At 40.9% G+C, this 24024-nt stretch overlaps 1 protein-coding gene across 1 annotated transcript in view; it reads right to left on the minus strand.

Moving 5' to 3' along the window:
• Positions 1-838: 838 nt before the first annotated feature.
• The window catches only part of LOC114444859 (leucine-rich repeat and fibronectin type III domain-containing protein 1-like protein), a 55010-nt gene continuing 31824 nt past the window's right edge, over positions 839-24024 (minus strand). The window contains exons 7-10 of the mRNA XM_028419724.1: positions 8806-9455; positions 6342-6347; positions 3247-3339; positions 839-900 (exon numbers count right to left, since the gene is read on the minus strand). Of these exons, the coding sequence (XP_028275525.1) occupies positions 3287-3339; positions 6342-6347; positions 8806-9455 (709 nt within the window). The 3' untranslated portion in view covers positions 839-900; positions 3247-3286. The remainder of the gene's footprint in view (positions 901-3246; positions 3340-6341; positions 6348-8805; positions 9456-24024) is intronic.

The following is a 24024-nucleotide window of genomic DNA, read 5'->3' on the forward strand; positions in this document are numbered from 1 at the left end:
AAAGGTCCTCATCCACTGGAAAGCAGCAGACATACCAGAGCAGTCTAGACTGACTACAGGCTTTATGCAGATAGTCTGTATCAGATCGCTGTATGACTCTAGTTTAGGCTCCACAGGTTTCTTCAGTTCTGTCCATTCAGTTTAGTTTTACTTATAAACTTTTTGTGCTTTCTGAAGATACATTTCTGATTAAGACACAAGAGTCCAGGTTAAGATCCAGCTCCAGTTTATCCTAGCCTGGGTCAGCGTAGCTCAGTTCAGCAGAATTTCTTTACTCCACGTGGGTTAACAGAGAGGCACCACTTCTATTATATGCAGTTTCAGTCATTGTCATGTGACATTTTCTTATTCAAACCACCCATCCATCTTCTCTGTGAGAGGATTCCTTTGTCTCTTTGTGCAGTTGTACATCCAGGCTGAGTCTGATTATCAAGGCATCCAACTCAGCTTTTTGTTCAGCCTGCTCGGCATCTGTCCATGTACCTTGGTGCTAACCAAATGATGAGAACTTTTTGTCCACACTAAGTCCAGTCTGTGTGCCTCTTCATGTTGTCTTTAAAATAAATTATCTACTGCCAGTGTTAAAATGGTAACTGCCCTTCCATTAAAAAAAATAAAATATAATAAGAAGATGACCAGTCAACAGCCACACAGAAATCAGGCCTCAATGTGGTCAACTAACCCAGACACGAGAACCGGGAGTAGCACTTGAAAGTAAACCAGACAGTACATATCCATAACCCCATGGTATTCATTGGAACAACGTAATTGGTACAGTAAACAGGAGATACAGGGAGATGAGCAATAGGGCCTTTTTTTTTTTCTTCGTCAGAGTTTTCACCAGCTTTTTCCCGGCACTGACGTTTATTCTCCACAACGCAGAACAACAACATCAGGGTTCTAGAAAACAGGAGAGCAAAAACAACAAAGTTTATGAGTAAAACATTAAAAACATTAGTGAAGAATTAGATTACATTTAAGCAGTATTATCTGTTATCTGTGGAAGAAGGTTACTGTAGGTCTGGCTTTTCCCCGTTAAATTCGGAATTTCTGACCTCTAATCTTCAAGATTTAAGACCAGTATGCATTGATCATAATCTTCTTCCTCAGGTGTAAACTATGCTCTAAAAGGACAATATTAAAAACAAGGAAGTTAAAAAAAAACATGGATCTGGGGAAGAACAGCAGGTCTTGATAGGAGGATAGAAAACCATTTCTTTCTTTTTTTGTTTTAAAGACATTTAAAACACCAGAGGGAAAAAAACTCTTGGGATCTAGAATACATAACTTAAGGCAGTGCTGACGCTCATGTTTAAAACATGTGTTGGGCTTTACCATCTTTTGTTTAGTGTCTCAAGTTGAACTGACTTGATCCTAGCCACTGGGCCTGATTTATACCATTCTCTGAGGAGGCGGCTTAATTTGTTTTTGCAGGCTCTGTCCTGACTAAGAACATTAAGATAAGCTAATATTTACACAAAAAAATACTTTAGTATGATTTATAACAATATTACCTCCTCAGGCTAAATGGGACAACCAAATCAGACTAGGAGTGTGGGAAGTGCAGGTCCAAGTGTCAGAACGCTTTTTTCCTGACTTAACATCACGCCTAATAAAGATTTAAAAAGCACAAGGACAATGTAGAGCTCAGTAGGGCTGGGCAATTAACCGAAAATATATCGAACCTGACATTTAGACCCTCTAACCGACGTAATTTTACTCGTGACAATTATTACGGTATGACGGTTATTACTTTTCTGTGCTGTCCCCTTGCTAGTTTAGATGGTGCAGTGACGTGTTGCTCTTAATGCTGCTAAAGGCATAAACCAAACGTTGCTTCAAACTTTATAACTTGTAACATCTTAGAACCATTTAGCTCTGTTCTTGTGACAGCTGTTAGGGTGTAACTGCAGCCCTGTGGACAGATACAATGAATGGCTGCATGAGGAAGCTTTGCTGACAAGGGAAAGCAAAGATGTGCGGGTGATAGAGCTGTTGTGCTAGTATATTGCTGCAGCTGCTATTTGTAATGTGCATGTTTGTCGGGAGAGCATTTCTTAACTGTATTTGTCAAGAGGAACGTTTCTTAACTGCATTTATGTACAGCCAGTGCTCATTGTGTCAGTTTATGAATGAAGCAGACTCTTCTTAATGCTTAAGTCTGTGTTCATCCATCACAACCACTGCACATCTCTGCTGTCTTCTCCTCCATCATCTTCCACTCCTATCCCCTCCTCTACTCCATCACTCTCTGGTACCATGCAGATGGATGAAGGAGATGGGCATATTGCAAGAGGAGAGAGGAGAGAGGAGAAAGTGGCCCAGTATGAGATGATGATAACAGTGTGAGTGGTGAGGCATAGACATAGAAAAGACATCGGTAATAAAAACTGCTAGCCATACAAAGGTATTATTATAAATTGAAAACAGAAAGGGAGAGTTAATATGGGAAAGAATAGAGTATATGCACATAGCATTAGGGGATAAAGGTTATGCCAGCAGGGTGGAGATGAAGGGAAGGTAGAGAGCAAAGAGAAAATGAACTTTTTTGTCTCTGTTACTCTTGAGAAAACTATAATACCGATAAACTAGTTCACAGCAATAATTTTGTTCAGTAGCTAATCATTTCTCAAAGCCAAAGGTCACAGGGCAATTATAGTTTGGCTAAAATGGTCAGATTAAACATAAAACATGGTGAACTCCAAAGATAAGCAGCAAAGTTTTGTAACTGACAATAAGTTGACAATAAAGTAACTGAGCTAGTAGAGTTTTTGCTTTTGCAGCAGTAGAACACTAGTGGTTGAAATAACAGTCCATCAGAGCCCTCAGTCTCTCCATCGGACTGCTTCCCCACCTTCACCTGTGGCTAAGAATTTCGTGTTAAGGACAAAATAAAACAAAATGCACTCCATTGGTTGACCTTGTTCAGTGTTCTTTCTTATCCTTTTAGGGTTAAATGGCTTGCAGCTTTGTCAATTATTAATGTGTTATCCACAAGGCATTAATTTCTAAGCCTTGTGGATGTCATGTGCTTCAGCAGCTCCATATGTATCCTTCTTTTATTGAAGTGGAGGCAGGCATTTTTTTCTGTTTCTGTGAATTGACGGGTCGATTTCAAAAAAAGAAGATAGGGTCAAGGGACAAGGATCACATGGCAGGCAGAGAAAGCTGGGTTTGGGTGAAGGAAAGGAAGAAACTTTAGGGGAAACAAAACAATCTAGGTAGTGCTCAAGTGCCAGTCATTACTCTTTGTGTGGTGCGATCTCTTTGTGAGGGCACGAGACCTTCAGATCTTAAAGTCTCTCCATTCGACACTACGAGGCCGCCTGCCGTCTGCTGCTGGAGGCGTCAGAGAAAAAGAGAGAGGCAGAGTGAAGGAAGAAGAAAGAGACATGGAGAAAAATAATAAGAAACTGAGAACAAGACTGACACAGATGCAGCTAAACAGTACAGGAAAGTGGAGGGAATATGAGGAACTAAAAATGTCAGGGCCGTCAGAAAACGGGCAAAGAAGAAAGAATGCATGAGTGCTTGTGAAACGCAGCGGGAGGGGGAAGGAGAGGCAGACACTCCGAGGGCGAAATGCAGAGAGACAGACAGCGGTGAGGAATGAGGCCGGGCATACGGGATGACACTGAAAGGAGTGATGATAGATTAAAATACACGGAGGACAGACAGGCTACAGGGTCATGGATGGGCCATGGGGAGGATACACACTTGCACTTTGCACAGACTCACACACATCCTTGTGTTGCACTGGACTGTTTTCCTATTCTGTCTAACCTTGTGGGAACATTTGGACTGGCTCAAGGCAGTTAAACCTTACACAAAAGCAACACACAAATGCATCTACAGACCTGCAGGGACTTTGAACCGACCCCGAGCTTACACACACAAGTTTTCATCACTTGTGAGGACAGTTGATGCCTGGAGGCTTGACCTAAAATGAACCTAAATGTAAGTCCTAACCCTCAAATGAATGGTATAGCCAACCTCATGGGGACATGTTCTTTTGTCCCCACCATGTTACTGTGTAAAGAGCTTTTTCTGTCCCTAGAGTATGATTTTTACAACACACACACACATACACACACACTGTATGTTAGCTTGCAAGCAATGTGTGTGACATAATCATATTATATATATAATTACTGCTGTTTCAGATCCCCCTCTTAGTATTCAGGTCAAAGACCTGCCTAATCCACATGCAGCGTCCTTGTATGACAATGTAGACCTTAATCTATAAGGTGACAGTAAGAGGGCAGAATGTGCATTAATTTAATACATCATTTCTACATAAATGTATGAGTTCAGACTTTTTCAAGTACCTCCATACCCATATGTAGGAGTTAGCTCCTATATTCCCACAGTGGGTGAGACTGTGGCACGGGCTGAGCAGTGGACACATTTCCTTCAGGCGCCAGATGTTTCCTGCAGTGGATAGACTATACTATGATACTATATTAAGTTTTTTGTGGTATAAATAGTTTTCTCTGAAACCTGACATCACCATGGTAGCCACAAACTATCTGAGATGCGTAATGCAGATGTAAAAAAATATTTTCTTCTAACCCATTTGTTAACCATTGTGGGTTTGCTTTAACCCCCAAACCCTACAACTAAATGACAATCTATGTAGTTTCATAGTTTTAGAGACTCTCCATACCAAAATTCACAATAGATACCTATACTTAGTCTGTTAATCGTCATGGCAACATAATTGAGTATTTGGTTGTCTGTCTGTTCTTATCATTGGTTTGTTTGTACTCTACATGTCTAATGATAGGTAATCTTCTATCTCTGAATGAATGTGTTATGACACTAATTAAAGCAATGCCACGTTTCACCTTTCTCTTCCTCTTGACACTTTAGGCTCCATTGCTTTTCTGTCTTCTCATATTCTGTCTCTTTCATACTCTGTGAAAAGTGTTGACCTTTTAAGAGTTGAATTTGAGTTTACAGTTGAGTTGTAGTGTTATTTGACCATATTTCATTTAAAAACTCCTCCTTTCACTAACTGTGCTAACACAGCTTGTTTCTATTTTTTCTTGTCTGAATTGTTTTCTGACTAAAAACCATGGTTCAGTTTGACCTGTACTGACACAGCTTTGTTTTGTCTGCTTGCTCTGGGCAGTGGTCTGAAGGAGGTTTCACACTTGTAATTTTGGGTTGGATCACATTTTGGAAGCTTCTGGCATTAATAAGTTAGGTGTAAAAATGCATCGTCTCAGTCCAGTAATAAACATGTACACTGTTTTCTGTTCTTACAATAGAGTTTAGAGTTTTTTTAACACAAAAAGTGGCAGTTTCTTACATATACGACTGTGAAAGAAAAAGGAGAAAAGCATCACTCACAATGCAGCTGTTTTTTCATGTTGGGTCACATTTTTGACAGCCATGGACCTTTAATGGGGTCTCTCTGTGTATCTGTCAGTTGCTGGCTTTCTCAGGCTCTCTGACTCACTGCGGCTTTCTCTCTGATCAAATCAATGTTGCCTTTCTCTGCAATGCAGCAACCAGTGAAACACATCACAGACACTGTTACACCTTGAGAAACCCCAACAGCCTTTGTACAAACACAGGAGTATTATCCCCTGATGTAGGCTCCCCTCAAAGTGCCAGCGATTCTGGGATCAAAGCAATAACACAAAAGGCCAGTGGTAACTTTTTCTTCCTGGTTAAAACGTCAGAGTAAAAACAATGCTAATTGGTTTGTTTGCCTCTCTTGTTGTCTGGGATGCCCTTTGGAATATCCTTTGAGTGACACACTTCAATCAGCGAAGGTTCAGATGGTGTTAGAACTGCTAATTAGGCCTACAGGGGGGAAATGTGAGTCGGTGCATATGGTGGCACTTATGTAGCAACAAAAATTCAAGTTAGGTCTTGATCGGAGTTTCCAAAATTCTGTCCTGTTACAGCCCTAATGAGCACTCCACAGCTCCTTTTCTCCAATTTGGCCATCAACCTCTGAGCTGAACTATCTGCAAAAGCTTTACCTCAAATAACTACAGAGGTGAGAAAAACACTTGTTTAAGTATGATGTCTAAAGCCAATTAGGGTCCGTGGTGCCCTGCTAGTTAGTGTGTGCCATCACAAAAGTGTTTTCACTCAAAAGCGTGTTCTTCTTTGATGCTATAATTGGTGATGTGTGCAATATGAAGCACATTTAATTGTATTTTAAATATCAGATGAAGGGAACCTGCGAAGGTATAAATCTTGCCCTGAACTTGCCGGCTAAGCGCTGCACTGTGCACAGATTTTTCTTTACCTCACCGCTATCTGCACGAGGCTCAATGACACCTCATTTCAGCCCATTCACAGAGGCCAATTGAATGACATACCAGCCACTGATAAAGTATTTCTACTCAGCTGTTTAAGCCTCTCGTGTGAAATGGTGTCTCCGTTTATTCATTCCAATGAAACCCCCATTTCCTGAGTGGATTAGTGTTAAAGGGGAAGTGCACTGGAGTAGGCTCAGAGCAGGGGGAAAGCTACCCGAAAAGAAAAACTTGCAGGCTCTTGTGGATTTGTGGATTATTATAGCACTATTGAGCATTTCAAGCCATCATTATGAGCATGTGTAAGTCACTTCAGAAGTTTGGATCAGGGGAAGAGGGCCTGATTACATAACAAGTAGGGTTTTATCTAATAGCCTTTGCCGGCAAAGACTGTGTTATATAAAAGCAATTTTCCATCAGTGTCTTCCATGCTGTGGAAGAACCAGAAAATTTCATTGTGCATTTGCCCTCATGTATTTTACACAACTTGAATAATACTGCCAATGCAAAACAGCCTTTATGAATATATTTTACAATTTTATCAGACAAATTATCTCCATCTTCCTCTGTCTCTCGCCAACTGTCCACCAGGATCAGGATGTGTATTTTCTGTCAGTAAGCCAGACGTCACTGTAATAAGAACTAAAAATACTCTTTCCAAGCTGCCACAAGAATCTGATCCATGATGAGACAAGAGAGCCCAGAGATCAAGAGACTGGAATCTTAAAGCTCAAGTAGTTCTTGTAGTTCTAAGGCTGGAAATTAACCAATTTCGGTGCAGTAAATTGGGTTGTGACTCTGCTCAACTTCAGCCTGCCTGTCATTTACACTCAGTGGAACACCTTCACAAATTAGTTTTGTAAAAATGTATTTATTTATTTATTTGGCAAAGGCTGAGCTTGGGTTTTCTAATTTCTTAGTGTCACAAAGGTGTGTTTTTTATCATCATTTATCTTTGATGCATCGTTCCAAGGTTGTCCAGCCTTTTTGTTTATTGATTTCACTGAGGTTTTTCACTGATGTTTTCATTTCCACTCACAAATCTCTGTGTAGAAGTTCCTAAAAATGCCCCAAGGTTTGGCTGTGTGCTTTCTCACAGGCAAGCTGCTTTCATTGGTTGTGCTGATTTCTCTTCTCCTTACAGTTCTCCATACCTAAGATCAAATGTTAATAACACATGTGATTGCATCAGTTGCCTTGTGCATTACATGTAGTAGATTATATTCTCTTTAAATTACGTTTCTGCTGGATTCAGATTTCAAGACACTGGAGACTTTTTAAGGCTACATGCCTACAGAACATACTGTAAAACACGATGCTTACCCCCGGGGTGCAGAATCTGAACTGGGGGCATGTACAGTACAGTTTAATACACATTATATATTTATATATAATCTGGTAACCTAAGACATTTAACTACACTACTGCAGAATTCAGGGATTTGATTGTATTCCTTTTAAAACATGCTATAAGGCAAACTTCCTTCTGCAACAAGCATCTCTTCTTTTTGCTTGGCTACCGTGGTGATGACCTCTGTCCCTTTGGAAGTTCAACAGGCACTGTGTAACTGTCTATTATACAAATGTGTGAAAACACATTAGTTTTAAGTGCAATTTTAGTCACATTTGAATCCTTCCACCCTGAATTTCAGCCTTTAGCCTTTCTTTTGTACCTTCTTCACTCTTAAGCACTTGGGTTGTGTCATTCTTTAACGGGGAACAAGCTTTCTTGGGGTGTTTAAAGTCTAATAGGTTGTAGCACTCTAATAGAGGATGCACAATGAATGCTAACCTCAATAATGTTAGCTGCAGTCAGATGTGTGGTATTGCATTACTCTCCTCTAACCAACCTTTAAAGATTACTTTTCCCACTGACTGCAGTGGTGCTGATAGCATGAAAGAATCATTTTAACAAGATGCTTTATCAACAAGGCTTCTGCGAACAAGGTCACAGCATCTTGTCAACTCACTCAACTTGTCCATTAACCATCAAATAAAAACTGTAATTTTTTTAATAATTCTTGACAAGTCTTTCAGTTAGCATGCGCCATTTCCATTATTCAAATATGGACCCTGATAATTTGCAAGAGCTGAAAAAGAACCTTGGAGAAGGTTTTTACTAATTAACTTACACAAAGTGAGCAATGCTAAAGCATTATTTTAGAGACCTGCAGCCCTACACAGACTGTAAGACACCTTCTGTCTCTTTTACTAAATTTCCAGCATATGAGGATGGCATCTCTTTTATTCATTCTCTTGTTCACACTCACTCAGTTTCTCACTGTTCCTTTCTCCATTATTATCACACTCAATTTCACACCCTCAGTGGCACATTCTTTTCTCTCAACCTCCATTTCTTTCTGACTGTATTACTCTTATTTTCCTTTCAATGCCTCCCTATCCCACCCCACCACCTTCTTCTTCTCTGTCAACTTCTTACTGTCTTTCTTTTTATTTCTCTGATGTGCTTCCTCCATGCTCTGCTGCTTCCCTCCCCTCCACTCCACATCTATCTGTGTGTCTACTACCTGCCAGTTCCATGGGAGAGGTGGGCTCTTTGGCGACAGATTGTGGTCGGATTTTCATCTCAATGGCAACTCTGGACGAGAAGCGGGCCTTGGTGGGTGAGAGCAACTCCTCATTGGCCAAGGAGTCAGTCCTTGTCAATATGCTTCTTCCACTGCTCTCCTCCTCAACCAATGCCACAGTGTCTCTCAGAGTGTTGCTAGGCGACATGGCCCTGGACGGTGATAGCACCTGGTCGTCTTGACTGTCAGTCATCTTTGAGGCAGAGCGCGAAAGGACTTGGACCTGACTGCTGCCTCCTTGTCCATTACTCTGCGGTCTTGGCGCAGTCGCCGCTATAGCTGCTTTCCCATGACCGGCCCCCTGGTGGCTGTAAACCTTGTATCGTATCATCAAGATGATAATAAAAACTAAGACAGAAGCAACAATAATTCCTCCAATGATGATGATCATGGTGCCACCCAAGAAGTGGCTGTGCAGCGCTTGACACTGGCTGAACTCTGTGTCTGTAGTGAAGGACAGACAGCCAAGCGGGCGTGTTGCAGTTAGAGATGTGATGACATCGTCAAACACAGCCAGGACACACAGGTCGTAGTTGCGTCCAGCGGCGAGGTCCCGAACCAGGAAGTCATTGCTGCTGGATGGAATCATTCTGCCAAAGGAAAGACAAAGAAGACGATATCACTATAAAGCAGTCTAATGATTCCAAGTAAATACACATCAACTAAACAAAATACAGAAATCTAAACATTCAGACTTTAATTTTCAGTCACTGATGTGTGGGATGGTGTGCATTTATAGTGAATAGTGCTTGTCTCGTTTTGGTTACCATGATGCTAAATCAGCTTAAATGAGGATGGACGGCAAATTATCTTCTTTAAAAGAGGTCTTGGATATTACCTGTTATAAAGAGTGAACTGCACTACTACTACATACTGCTAATACCAATTATAAATTCTCAAATTAGTTGAATTAAGTAAAATTGTGAATTTTGCACATTTGTTCTAAATAATGTTTTCATTAGGATGACAGGAAGATATTATCTGGCCTGGAAGCAGCAACCCTTTCTTTTCCAGAGACATGTAACAAATAAAAAATAGACCTTCTCAAAATGACTAATGGCTGCAGCTGCTGGTTTTGCTGTTGTGTGTTATCATAAGGAAGCTGCAGCAATGACACGTTCGTCATTATATGTTTCCATGCAGGGATGCCCGAGGCAAAACACCCTAACCAGCCTTATTTCCCCACAGAGCTGGAATTCATAAGTCTGATCTGACAAACACTTTTACACAGATCCATCCTTCATAGCTGCAAAATACACCTGATTAAACACTTTACGCATTCTGCTTCTTCTGTCTTCCTTCAAAAGGTAAATACCGGAGATCTAATTGTTTTTTATCTTGCTAGCATACTTTCCTGTGGGAATTTAGGGAAAACGCAGTAAATGGAAGCAATGCTTGGTCTTGTGTTCTCTCTTCTTTTATCTATACTTCCTCATGGGGTCTTCAGTATAACTAGTGAAATTGTCAAACACAAGTCATTTGCTACATTTCATCTATGGCAGAATTCCCTCTTGCTACATTCACATGTTCCCCAATGTGTTGTGACTCTTTCTGCCAACCTATTAATGTATTTCCACCTCTGCATGGAGACAGAATGGCTTTGCAGTATAGTCAGAGTGAAATAGTACCGATGGGAGGTTTGTGTATGTGTGTGTGTTGTAAGAGCCAGTGGGCAGCAGGGTATCGGCTGGCCCAGTCTCAGTGCCAAGCTTGTCGATGCCATTGAACCTCCACCAGGAAGTATAACTTGGCAGATAGCTCTGAGTGTGTTTCTCCGTGTGTGTGTCTGACCTTGTGTGGTTGTGAAGTGATGTGAAAGGATCCCTGGACTGAGTTCCTAATAGGAATCGAACCAGGAAACTTTAATGATGTCTTGCTAAAGGGTAGCTGCATGATTTGAGAGTAGAGCTGGGCTGGGCTTCCCATAAGCAAATTTAAAGTAAAGAAAACATGCATGGATCTCCATCCACATTTTGAAATGAAAAAAAAAAAAAAGATTGAAAATAGTTTTCTGTGTCTCTTCTTAGCTTCAGTGTGACAAACTAAACAACAGTTTACTTAAGAAGAAATTTTAGGAAGTCAGTAGGAGGTCATTGCTGGCGGTGTCCTTTACCGAAATCCTCTGAGTACACGTGGGCATTTAATCCAAACTCTGCAGTCTGACACTGTTCGTGTATTGTGTAACTTTTCGTTTCAAATTAAATCACAGATTTCCTGTTGTAAAAAAAAAAAAAAAAAAAAAAAAAAAAAAAAAGCATGGTGGCGTGTTTCTCACGACGCAGAGTGAGGTGTGTAAAAGTTCCCCCAGGAGCTACACGGTCTGACTCAAAACACATTATGTAAAAGTCGTGACTGATTATAATTAAATCGTCATGGAGACAGAGGGAGCACATTCCAATATTTGTGACTTGCCTCTAAGGCTAACTGTGCATCAGTTTTCAAAATACACTTGATACAAAACTTTAAAGTGAAGTAAAGAGAACCTTACAAATAAAGCACAGAGAATCCAGTATGTGTGTCTTGGTGGGCGTGGTGCCACGGACCTGAGCAGGGGCAGAAGGGTTTTTTTTGGTTTTTTGGTGTGTGGATGAGGGTTAGACAGGTAAGATAGAAAGGCAGCAGTATGGAGCTCCAGGCTGTTAGGGGGGCCACAGGTAGACAAAGAATAACCACAATGCCTCAAACAAGTGCAATGATGGCAAACTATCTCCAGGCGCACCTCTGTGTGCTTCCTGATGGTTTATATTCTGTGTATTCAGTAGACCATTCACTGACTGCAGCTCATTCTAACTTAAAATGCAAATCTGAAAACAGCTTTCCAACAGCTGACCTCCTATTGGAAACGCATGCACAGTTCAAATAGGGCCCAATTTCACTGGGCTCTGCACTCTGGGAAGTAAATTTGAACACACAAAACATGTAAAGATGTTGGTACTTTCCCTTTAAAATGGACCCACTGTAAACATTCAAAACTCTGAATCCAATCAACAGGCATATTATGAGAAATTTCTGTGCCAATAACGTGTATAACAGAAAAAAACCTAATGAAAAATCTCGGCTGTGTAATGTACTGTATTCTTATCCAACCCTTGACATTTCAGGCTTTGTTGTGATATGCTGTCACTTTGTTTCGTTCCAGTGAACCCTTTGTCATGTTGATTTGATTGGTTTTATTCTATTTCATAGTGACTAGGCTGCACACAACAGAATATGACAGTTACATCCCTCTGTGGGAACACAAAGACATGCAAAGCAACTACTTGTGCAAGTTTATGCCAAAACAAAAAAACAAGGCAAGGTTTATTTTTAAAAATGATAGGAATTTGAATCTAATTTATAAACGAGTAAACATTATTAGACATAAGAAAGACAAGATGTGGGTAAATCCCTTCCTTGTAGCAAGCAAGGACACACAAGGTGAGGATTAGCTGGCAATCCATTTAACCTAACACAAAGAGTCACAAAAATAATATTTTCTATGAGTATTCATCACTTACAGGTACACATGCACCTCATGTCCTGACCTCAGTCACATCAAAACTTGTTAGTTGGCACAGGTCTGTAAACCTCACACACCAGTGGGCCAGTGCAGATGTCAGGTCATAAATATCAATTGTGTTGTCACTGAAGCCTCTCCGATCAGCCTTATCCAACCAGCCCGGGTAACCTGTGTGAACTCCAGCACACTACCCAGGTAATCTTCACTTGTAATCAGTGTTGCCTCCAAATACAATTACTGCTGTGGTTGTCTGGAAAGGAAAATCAGCTTGAAATCCCCTGATGTGTGTCCCACCTGCCTATAAGTGCTCTTCTAAATGAGAATTAAACCAGAAAACTTTAGCTGCCCTGAAGCTTTGCTAAAAGGCAGCCGCATGTGAGCTGAACAGTGAGAGGATGACATGAAGCGATGGAGACTCTGGGAAGGGAGCTTACATTTTGCCTTGTTAAACCTGAATGGGCTGGATTGCTAGATTTTTTTGTCATTTTGTCAAAGGGTTAATTTACAATACTGGAAGCTTTAACACTCGATGTAGGAGTATTTGCTGCCATTAATGACCCAACATAGGACTTGCACTCACCCAACAGTGTTGTCTTATATTATAAGAAAAAAAAAATGGCGGTGACCATCAGTTATATCAATCAAAATCAACATATGGTCTTTAATTTGCTTGTTGGCCAGCATCTGTTTGTGTTTTGTACATCTACAGTCATACAGATGTGTGAGGCTTGATGCAGCATTTCCAACCAATCAATAATTAACTGTGGCTGGGAGTTTTGGGTCTTGTGTAAGTGTGTCATGACTTTACTTTAGAAAGGACAAGGACTGCTAGGCCAAGCAGAAGTGCTTCAGCAAACCCATTTGACACTGCAATCATACTGGATAGTTTATTCAGTTAATGGGTTCAACCACAAACACACACACACACACACACACACACCCTCAGAGAGTTAAACAACTTAATGGATTCCTTTCTTCCATAGTTCACACAGCTACAGAGCTAATAGTTTGTATGTCTGTTGCTACACACCGCACAAACAGATCAGCAGTCAGTTATGTTTTGTCACTCCTCAGTTGTATCCTCACACCCACAGACACATATACAAACACATACTCGCACCAATGTGCGCCTACACATGGCTGAAAGACTAGATCCATTCAAATACACAAACAGATAAACTACGTCCCTGCTTGAATTGAATAGATTGCGGCATGCTACATGATCAGGCTCTGAGCACACATGTACAAAAATACCACAGGCCTGACAATGCTCTGATTAATGTGTTTAAATGATTGCATAAACTGACAACTCCTCAAAATAATCCCTGCTTTCAGTTTCTCTAGATGAATGAGATGACACATGATCAGGGAAAGCATCACGTTGCTATAAGGCATTGTTTATATAGAGCGAGCATTAACACAGAAGACCTTCTTTTGTCCTTGTTCTTGTAAAGCAGTGCTGTGGGTCTTGGATGCATGGACTGTGTGGGAGTCTCCAAACACACCTGCCATATTAGCTCATGTACGTGCTGATTAAATACAGTATGTTCCTGTGATGGTGCCAGAGAGAAGATAGACCTCGTCCACAGCTTCTTCACCACATGTTCTTGGTGTGAAACCAAGCAGCAATCCAGGGCCGGGTTCTAGACAGGCATGTATGAGGGGGCAGTCAGAAATGTGAAGGGGGCATCATGTGTACACTTCATGTTAAAACACTTTTTTCCTCTGGTCTTATAGTGACAATATTTTCCTTTGCTGAATTGGGTTGTTAGCTGTGTCCAAAGCCAGCCAGGAGAAGTGGATTGCACTTTGTCCAGCCTCTACCTTCAGACCTGTCCATATTGTGAGTCCCACCTGAAGACTAAGCTTCTGCTTGTATAGCACTGAGGCATGCAATCCCCCTGACCACTATAAGGTGGCGATCCCTCAGGGGAAAACTGAATAAAAGTAACATATATAAAATATATAAAGCACAGCAGGTAGGCTATAGATCATGTAATGTTTTCTCTTTTTTATTATTTGTTTGTTTTATTTGTATTTTTTAAAGCAATCTACTCCTGTCCACTTTACAACCACAGTCTCCTATTTCCCTTTGCAAAAACTTTCACATAAAATGGATACATTGCAGTGTCTGTGTAGAGCTGGAGTGGAAATTAAGTAAGCTGGCTTTGTAGAAACTGCAGTGGTGATCTGAAACAGAACAGTGTAGAACTACAGTCTGAGGCGGGGCTTTAGTAGGGCTCTGTCAGACAGCGGTCATTTGTCTTCAGTCTGTCACATTCAGCGGACATGGACACGTCTCTGTGCTTGTTGTAGAGCTGGGAGCATGCTCCACGAGAACAAAGAACTTTCTCCTCGCTCCCGAGGTGGCAAGAACAAGAACAAAGTTCATTTACACTAGTATTCACACTCCCCGAGATGCGTGTGTGCAGCTTCTTCATTGTCTTTCCTCTCCGTAACCACACTGAGACCTGTCACTACACCGTTAGACTATGTGTTGACTCATTTGCATACGGACGCTGATTGGATGTTTACTCAGGGTGTGTGCGCGCTGCAGCCTGTGCAGCGGACGGACAGACACGCTAATAAAAAGTGCCCCTTCTTGTCGTTCTTTCTTCCGCTACCGATAATAATTTTCTCAACGCATAATATATTAATTTTGTGAGTATATTAACATGTGCTTTCTCAACTTCTAAAAATTTGATTTGAGGGGGCAAGACATTTATTTGAGGGGGCACTGCCCCCTCTTGCCCCTGCCTAGAACCGGCCTCGCAGCAATCAAATGGGTGAAACATAGAAGAGCTTTCGGAGCCTTCACACATTGTTAGCCGCTGGCTTAGGTGTTACCAGTTTACCATTAACCCATGCTTCTCCTCTTCATCCATGTTTGGATTAATAGGAGTTAGAGTCAGGAGGCCAAGATGGTGACAGGTGAAGCCACCACACAGAATGTGTTTGTTTTTCTGCATCAAGGAACTACTTTCATGGACACCAAGTCATCAAACTACCATGAAGGATTGTTCGAGTATCTAAGGAAACTTTGAGTTCTATCAAATATTAAGTCCTTCATTCAAAGAATTTTCAAGGATGCTCAGTGCAATGATAGGACCAACAATCATCTGTATACCTACAAAGAAGGACACACTAATCCATTCGGTGTTTTTCTAACACAAGGTTGGAGTCTTGCCTGCCACCTGTAAAACCTGACATGGATTAATCCGTGACTTAACTTTAAAAAACAGCATAAGAACCACCCTATAAGAAATTAATGTGTTTGCCCCTATATAAATCCACTGCACAATCTCACACAATGACAAACGTGGAATCATGAATCAAACTGCTAATATTTTGTATAACATTATGATAAGATTATGGTGTTTACACTGATAGATATTTGGACATTTTTGCCAAGAAAATGCTATTAAGAATTTCCATAAAGACTTAATGGTAAGCTGTCTCCAACATTAATATTTACCCACTTTTAATTCTCCATGTGCTGCAAGGATTTACAATTACTTTGCAAAGTTATCTCTTCAGTCCCTGGTGTTAATGCTGCCCACTAAAATAAATTGCACCTCAATCTCAACAAACTATTTATTATCTTCACAGTTGGCCCAATGAGATTTCACAGTGACCATTTGGGATCGGGGAGCAGGATGTCCTCCTCCCTGGGACAGAGAGCAATCTGTCACAGCACATGTATCAGTCTGAATACTGAATAGCTGCGGTGATGCTGCCATCTCATGCCTTTTTCTTTCTCAAGGTGCGATGTGGTTCAGAGAAAATTGTTTAGAGCCTTCATCTTCCTGATAGAGTGTTTTGAAAGCCACTGGGCCCATCCTCTCATGTATGCCTGCATTTTAGCAGAGAATTCATATTGACATGTTTCCTCCCCTGTCCTTCCTTAGTTTTGCTTTCTCGGCTTTTCATCTCTAACTGCTTTCAACACAACTGCATTGGAAGGCTAGTAATTACTGTAGATTGCTGTCATTTCCCTCAGGTTATTCCTCGCCTTGGTACAGAAGACCACAACTTAACTGCTCAATTCAACATCTAAATGCTTGATAACTGTCATGGAAAATTCCAGAGAGAATAGAGAAGAATTTGCATTTTTTTACCTCAACTTTTTAGATTACATTGGACCAGAACTCTTTTGTGTTGCAGGATGAATAGATCGATAGGTTGTTTTGTCAGTTGATGTTTGTCTGGTTTCATTTAAAGCCCCATAAGTGTGCTAGTTTGCTGTATAGCCATACGATTTTTTTTTTCCCCCTGCGGCAGCAAATGTCACTTGAGTGTTTGTGTGTCTGTGTCTACTCTCGTTTCACTCACTTTCTGTTTAGAAGCAACTGGCAAGTATAATAAAAATAAGTACATCATCTAATTTGTGCAGAAGTAAAAAAAAAAAAAAAAGACAAGAAATTAGCCAAAAGAGAGAGAGAGAGAGAGAGAAGGGAGTCAGCATGGGTGGGGTGCATATCCTCACCCCAGTTATGATAATTGAATATTATACAAATAACATCATGTCAAGTTTACAATGGTAATTTGGTTTTGTTTTCTTTCCAGATTTGCACAGTGGATGCAGAAACCATTACTGTGGATCACATTGTTGTTATCACTAGCACCAAGAAACAGGCAGTGCCTAACTGTGCACAGGTAAAGTTAATACCTTTTGTTCAAACCTGGTAGAAGGCATTTTTCATTAGTTTCTCAATTCTTGTCTGTCATAACTACTTCCCTCTGTACCTCACTGGCCATCAGCGGTGGGGTCCTCCCATATGAGCCTTTTACTGCTCCCTTTTTCTTCCTATTCAGACAGGGTTTTTTTTTATTTTGCCTTTCTCGTTCTAGTGCTCTGGTGGCTCAGTGATTCAATTTAGGTAAGCAAAGAGAAATAGCTTATCCCCAGTTTGTGTACTACAGTGCAGCACAATAGAGGCCTGTTCAATAGAGGTGTACGCTTCTATGTCTGTAGTCACAAATGGCGTTAATAGATGCTAATAGACCTGTTCTCAGCAGCTTTACTTTGTTAGCATGTCATTATTGGTTCTCAGGCGAGAATAGTGACAGGTTCGTTAGAGGCACTTGTTACAACAGCAGAGTGACGAAGGCCGTTGCACTGCTCAGTCCTGTGTGTGTGTTTGTCTGGCTGACATTTCCCTGCCCACTGTGGAAACATATACTCCCATGCACATCTGTGTCTGTGTATGAGCCTGACATTTTCATGCTGTCTGCATTTAGTTTGGTTGATTGATGGGAAGATGTTTTGTTTGTAAATACTGTCCATCAGTCAGCCCCCCCGGCACCCAAAAATGGGTGTCATGAAGTCACATCCAAAGCTTTGGGCTGTGACTGTTGATCTAAGCAAAACGTCAAGTGAATATTTATGATAATGTGCCCTGGCTGTTTTTAAATAATTTAATGTGCCAATTATTCCTCCAGTGCAGGCAGACTAGAACAGAGGAGAGCAAAGGTTTGACAGCAAAGTCCCTGCAGCACACACACCCTGTCCATCCTGCCAGACACACTGCATAAAATGACAGGAAATGTCTCACTGAACTATGGATGGATGGATGGATGGATGGATGGGTGGGTGGGTGGAGGGATGTGCAGAATTGCATTAACTACAAACCATAAATTATGATTTCTTAAAATATATGGGTACTGCTGTAGAGTAGGCATTGGATATTCACTAGACCCAGGGGACAGAAGTTGATGTTACAAGCTTTAATTATGAAAATAAGTACCACATACAGTAATTAATCATTCTGTGTGGACTTCCCTTTTGGGACCTGTGAGCTGAGGGCCCTGTCCTGTTGGCCTCTCTTAGGAGGTGAGCCTTTGCCCTGAATCCTCCCCTGGGGGATTGAGTCAGTATATTTAAGGGTCCTTCTGATTGGCAGGATCTGTTTGCTGTGTGACACCACCTCTTCCTTTCTTATTTGTCTTCCTCCATCACTCCTCCTCCTCCTGTGCTTCTCCTTTTTTGTTGCATCTCTCTCAGTCCTCTCCCCCTCAACTCCAATTTCTCAGCCACTCTCTCTTTTTCCTCCTTTGCACATGTTTATAAAGATCATATTTTTGAGCCCACATAGCAGTTAAATCATCCAATGCTTTTATAGAGGATATAACTGGTGGTTGAAATCTCTGATTGCACAAAATGAGTTACTGACACCACTGTTTAAAGCATAGCTTTGAGAGTGACAGATTTCTTTGCTGTTTCTTGGCTTCTTTCTCTCCTGTGACCTGCAATATACTGACTTATTTTACACATTTTTTACCACTGCCCAGAGTATTACTACAAAGCTCCTAACAAGCTCCTACGGTACATTTGACTTTAGATTTCCACCACATTTGCATGTCCAGTCAGTGCATGAAGTGAATTTATTTGCAGTTTTTCTCATTATATATTCACATTAGGTTTTCTTTTTGTTTTTGCTAGCACTTTGCATCAGCCCAATGAAAGCATTGGCATGATCCAATGTCAAACTTTTACACGAAGGTTGAAAAGTGAGCTCCTTTTCAAACTATGTTTTAAATTGCATCCATTTATTTTTTTTTACTTTTAATAGAAAAACTAATATTATTAATCAATCATTCAGTGTATGTATTTATTTACAGTATAGTATAGTATTTATCGGTATAAAATAGTATAAGTAATAATCTTATATCATGTATGCAGTGTGAAGAAGTGCAGATATGCATGGACCCGAGTATGTGTAACAAAACTCAGTATGACAGATCATCATCCAGTAATTTCTTCTATTGATCAAAACTCATGACAGAATTCAGCTTTACACCCTTATGACATCATAAGGGGGAATCACTCCTGCCAGGGTATCTGTGGTCCCAGTAGGCCATTATAAGTGTCTTCAGAAAGGAGTGTGGGCTTTAGCTGCTATTTTGCATTTAAAGCTACAGTTAGCGAAGCAGCTTTCTTTTAGACTAAAGGTGTCTGGTGTATAAAGGAATCTATGCACTTGTTTTTGTTTTTAAATGTATATCACATTCTTTGTTTCCCCTTGTGTAGAAAACCTCTGTGGTTGCAAATATGCTTATGGCTTAATATTAAGAGTTATCCTTTGATGGTCTGGTCCTCTTTACTAACTGTTCAGCCTACAGATGGCCAGTTAAATTGATCTAATTGTACAATAAGTGGGTGATCAGCCAGGGATCATTAGGCAGCCTGTCTGCTTGGCAGCTTGACCCCCTTTTTAAAATGAGTGTAATTTAATATATAATAAATAAAGTGTGTGAGTTGCTTCCTTTTATTTGGATAGAAAATACCAGCCAGGCTATAATACAAAGACATTCATGACACCACACAAGATGAAAAACTAATCCAATCAGCAGCAGTTTAATTGAACTTCAGTCCGGTCACAAAGAATTATTGCTTGGCAAATAAGAAACTAGATATACGGTAGGATGTCCTGGGGAAAGAAAACCAGAGACAGTTGCTGTTATTGTTTCACATGGATAATAATCTGTTAATCAAAGTGCATTAGTTTATCATGGGAATTAAATCTGTTGTATGTTTCAACATGAGTGGCTTTAAATTGGTAATTTTCCTGGAAGGTTGGGTTTTGTGTTTGATGATCAAAACCAAAGGGAGCCATTTCACAGCCTTTCTGTGGACTGCTGAGCTTATGAAGGTGTGTTTAAAGTAGTTCATCACATTTGAGTCTCATTTTCTTTGACAAGAGTGAACAAATGAGGTTCAGACAATATTACTGCTTGGCCAATCAGCATCAGTTAATTTAATTGAAGTCTTTTGTGTGCTTTGCTGGCCAGATGTGTGTTTTTTTATTAAGAAAATCAAGGTTTTTTGCAGCAGTGACCTTGCCGATTTGCTTCCTTTGTGCTGTAATCTGTGTGGCCACATCATTAAAACTGGGTGGTGCTGCCAAGATGTTAGTGGGTGGCTCATAAAGGGTTTACCTGTGTGAATTCATTAAACAAGGGTGAAGTTGTTGTTAAATCAGCATTATTGCCCTTTCTTGCTTTCCATCCACCTTCTGCCTAATTAACTTCTGCTCCATCCTCTTTCCTACATGCACAAAACAGCACTTTAAGAGATTGGTATGTTTTTACAAGGTCATCATTCTCTTTTTAGGAATGCTCTGACCTGGGTTTTGATCGAGAAAACAAAACTTTTACAAGGACATATTCAGACAGAGAGAGATGGAGGCGGACTCAAGGACGAGTGTATTCATGGTTTAGTCGGTTTTTGTTGTTTTGTTTGTGTTTTTCTAAGGTAACATGTAATTTAGTTTTGATATTTTTAAGAGATAAGATAAGATAAGATAAAACTTTATTAATCCCGAAGGAAATTCTTGTGCCAGAGGTATCAAGTTACATTAAATGCAGTTAAGTACAGAGTATAAGAGTATAAGTGTCACTATAATCCAAAATAAGAGTACAGTACGCAGTATGAGCACAATATATGATACATGGATACAAATATGGAGATGTAAGGTGCTAGGTAAACATAAACATAGACAAGTGGAGTGAATGACAGTGATGCCTGACATGATTATCTAGCGCTTCTCCCTACAGAAAGGGGAGGAGTTATACAGTCTGATGGCCACTGGCAGGAAGGACCTCCTGTGGCGTTCTGTGCTGCTCCTCGGTAGTCTCAGTCTACCGCTGAATGTGCTCCTGTAGGAGCACAGTGTGTCGTGCAGGGGGTGAGACGTGTTGTTACGAATACTGAGGAGTTTCCTCAGTATCCTCCTCTCCGTCACCTCCACCACAGACTCCAGCTCCACTCCCAGCACCGAGCCAGCCTTCCTAATGAGCTTGTTGAGTCTGTTGGTGTCGGCCGTCTTCATCCTGCTGCCCCAGCACACTACAGCGTAGAAGATGACCCTGGAGACCACCGAGTGGTAAAACATCTGCAGCATGGTCTGGCAGACGTTAAAGGACCTGAGTCTCCTCAGTAGATACAGGCGACTCAGTCCCTTCCTGTATATTGCCTCTGCTATTTATTTCATCTCATGTGTGTAGATTTAATGCAGTTTCCAGTATTCAGATGTACCTGGTCCAGATGAGGATGGAGGGAACAATTTTTGGATTTTTGGAGACTATAATTGGAGTATTTTTTACTAGTGTCTTACTGGCTGCTACAATATTTGAAGTAGGGGCTCCTGTTGGAAGTACAGTGTGTGGCATTGCAAATGAGACATTTAGTCTTTACACCATCTTTCACAGTGTGAGCCAGACATGGATAGGAAATCAAAGCAGGCTGAACTCTTAGAGTGTCCAGTTCTGTGACATTATGATGGTATTTCTGCTCACAAATGATGTCTTTCCATTGCCTAACAGACTGTGATTTCCTGTGTGCACTGGAGCGTCTTGCTGCTGAATTTTCAGACGGTATCTTGAGTCAGGCTCCAGTTCTTTTTCAGAAAAGGGTCATGGGATGATCTGCCGGGTAGATGAACCAGCCACATAATTCATGTGCTGTATTGGACTGTGGCAGGAAAATTCAGGCACAGTGCATGAATCTTTATATATCATATATGTCAGTTTTGTATATTTTGCCTGACACCTTCAGTCAGGAGCTTTGGGTAGTGACCAACAGAATATGATTATGGATTCAGGCAGCCAAAGGGAGGTTTATCCACATGCTAACTGGGTGCAGTATCTGTGACACAGTGAGGAGCCAGACAGTTCCGGAGGGCCTCCGAGTTAAGCCTGCTCCGCTGCATTCAAGGGAGCCAGATGAGGTTGTTTGGCACCTGGTAAGGATGCCGACCCCTTGTGTGCATCCCTTTGAATGTATACCAGGCCACGGCTGACTAAGAGAGCAGCCCAAGGCAGGCCCAGGATGTGCCGGAGAGGCATGCTGGAGGGGCTTCCAGCTGGCAAGAAAGCTCACTGGGATCCCCCAAAAGCAGCAGCAGTTGTAGACTAAGAGGTATACACTGCTGCTTTTCTCATTGACATGAAGTGAAGAACAAAAACATATGTGGTCATTAATATCACAGATACTTTAATATTAAAAATATTTGGTGTGACTCCAGCATTTAACATGAGCAGCTCCCTTGCATGTTCTCAAACATATTGCCAAGAAAGGCTTTTTTTCATCTTCTATTGTGTTCAGATGTTAAATAATAAATACATTGTGGCTACCAGGTAACTCTCTTGCCACAAGTAAAATGGCTGCCATAAAAAATTTAAATATGGTGTCACAGAAATAAGCACTTTGTTCACCGAGCAGAGAGATGTGCAGTGTGGTTTTGATTTTTTTTAAATGTCTACTAAAAGAAGGCTTTGTACGAAAATATCCCCCCTCCCTCCCAATGCATACTGTCACTTCACTTTTATCGCAGCTTTCGTCACAGCTTGATTAGATTCTCTATCATTGCTTTTGCTATGGTGGTGAAGAGTCCCACCCTTAATGGCAGATTTCATATTCGCTATATTCACACAGCCACAGGATGGGTGTAATAGTTGTATTTCAATCGCCTGCAAAATTCAACCTTTACTGTTGTTTTACTGCAGAGGAGGCTTCGCAAAGCAGCTGGATTCTTGCAAGCTTCAAGCCATGTGTCTGCGTATGAACAACAGACCATATAAGGCTGGCAGATACAGATGATGGTGTTGATTTGGTGATGATTAGCTGGAATTAGCTTGTGACAGATGACAGACACTTCATCCAGTCACATGCTTAGGTGTTTTGGTCTGTTCTTTGTTTCTTTTTGAGGACAGCTTCTCCAGATGGTTTATGTGTAACAAACCATCCCCATCAACTTACAGAATAGCACCTGAACCATAAAGTAATAAAATCATGTTTAAAAACTGAGCAAGTGAGAAAAATAATAACAAACCTCGTTGTCACACACAGCACACGGCATATGGTTGTATAATCCTCACTAGGTTAGTGTGGCTGCAGGTGTGTATTAAATATTGAATGCACACAGCAAGAAAATGGCCTCTGTGGGGTAGACGGTGGCTGAACACGACATCTCACTCCTCACTAAGGAGGAGCACCTTAGGGGGAAAGTTGCAAGTGGGATCCATAATACGAAGTGAATGAGGGATGGAGGGCAAGGCGTTGAATAACGGTGACTCTTTTGTTGCCGATGTGCACTTCATATGCCCAGTGGATGAATGAATGGGCTCCTAGAAATGGCACTTGAGTGCTGCTATAAGTAGGTCAGTTGATTTAGTAATGTTTTATATCCAAAGGCTGATTTTTCTGCACACAGGTACTGTCAGTGTTTTCTGATTGAACAACGCTAAACCTCACTATTAACACTGTGACCTTAAATGAACCATTGTTCTCTGGTAGCCATATTCAATATTGAGTGATGTTTGACCTTCACTCTCACCGTGACAGAGGTCAGAGGATAACCAATATGAGATAAAGTCGGTGTTAATCCCCAGTGATTCTATTGTCTATAACAACAGGGCGAGACCTCGCATGGGGGTTAAACACTTACTCTATATTGCATCTATTATCTGCTCACATTAGACCTTTGTTCATAGATGTCCTGGAGCAGATAAATATAGAAGTAATCTGTTCTTAATAATACACATACAGGGTTTACCTAACCTTTAACCCCATGATTAAAGAGAAGTGATGTCCTTCAGGAGAAAAAACAAAAGTAATTTACAGTACTGAGTTAAAGCTTAACCTATAAAGTGATATTTTA

Source organism: Parambassis ranga, chromosome 13 (genome assembly GCF_900634625.1).
Source record: "Parambassis ranga chromosome 13, fParRan2.1, whole genome shotgun sequence".
Taxonomy (NCBI): domain Eukaryota; kingdom Metazoa; phylum Chordata; class Actinopteri; family Ambassidae; genus Parambassis; species Parambassis ranga.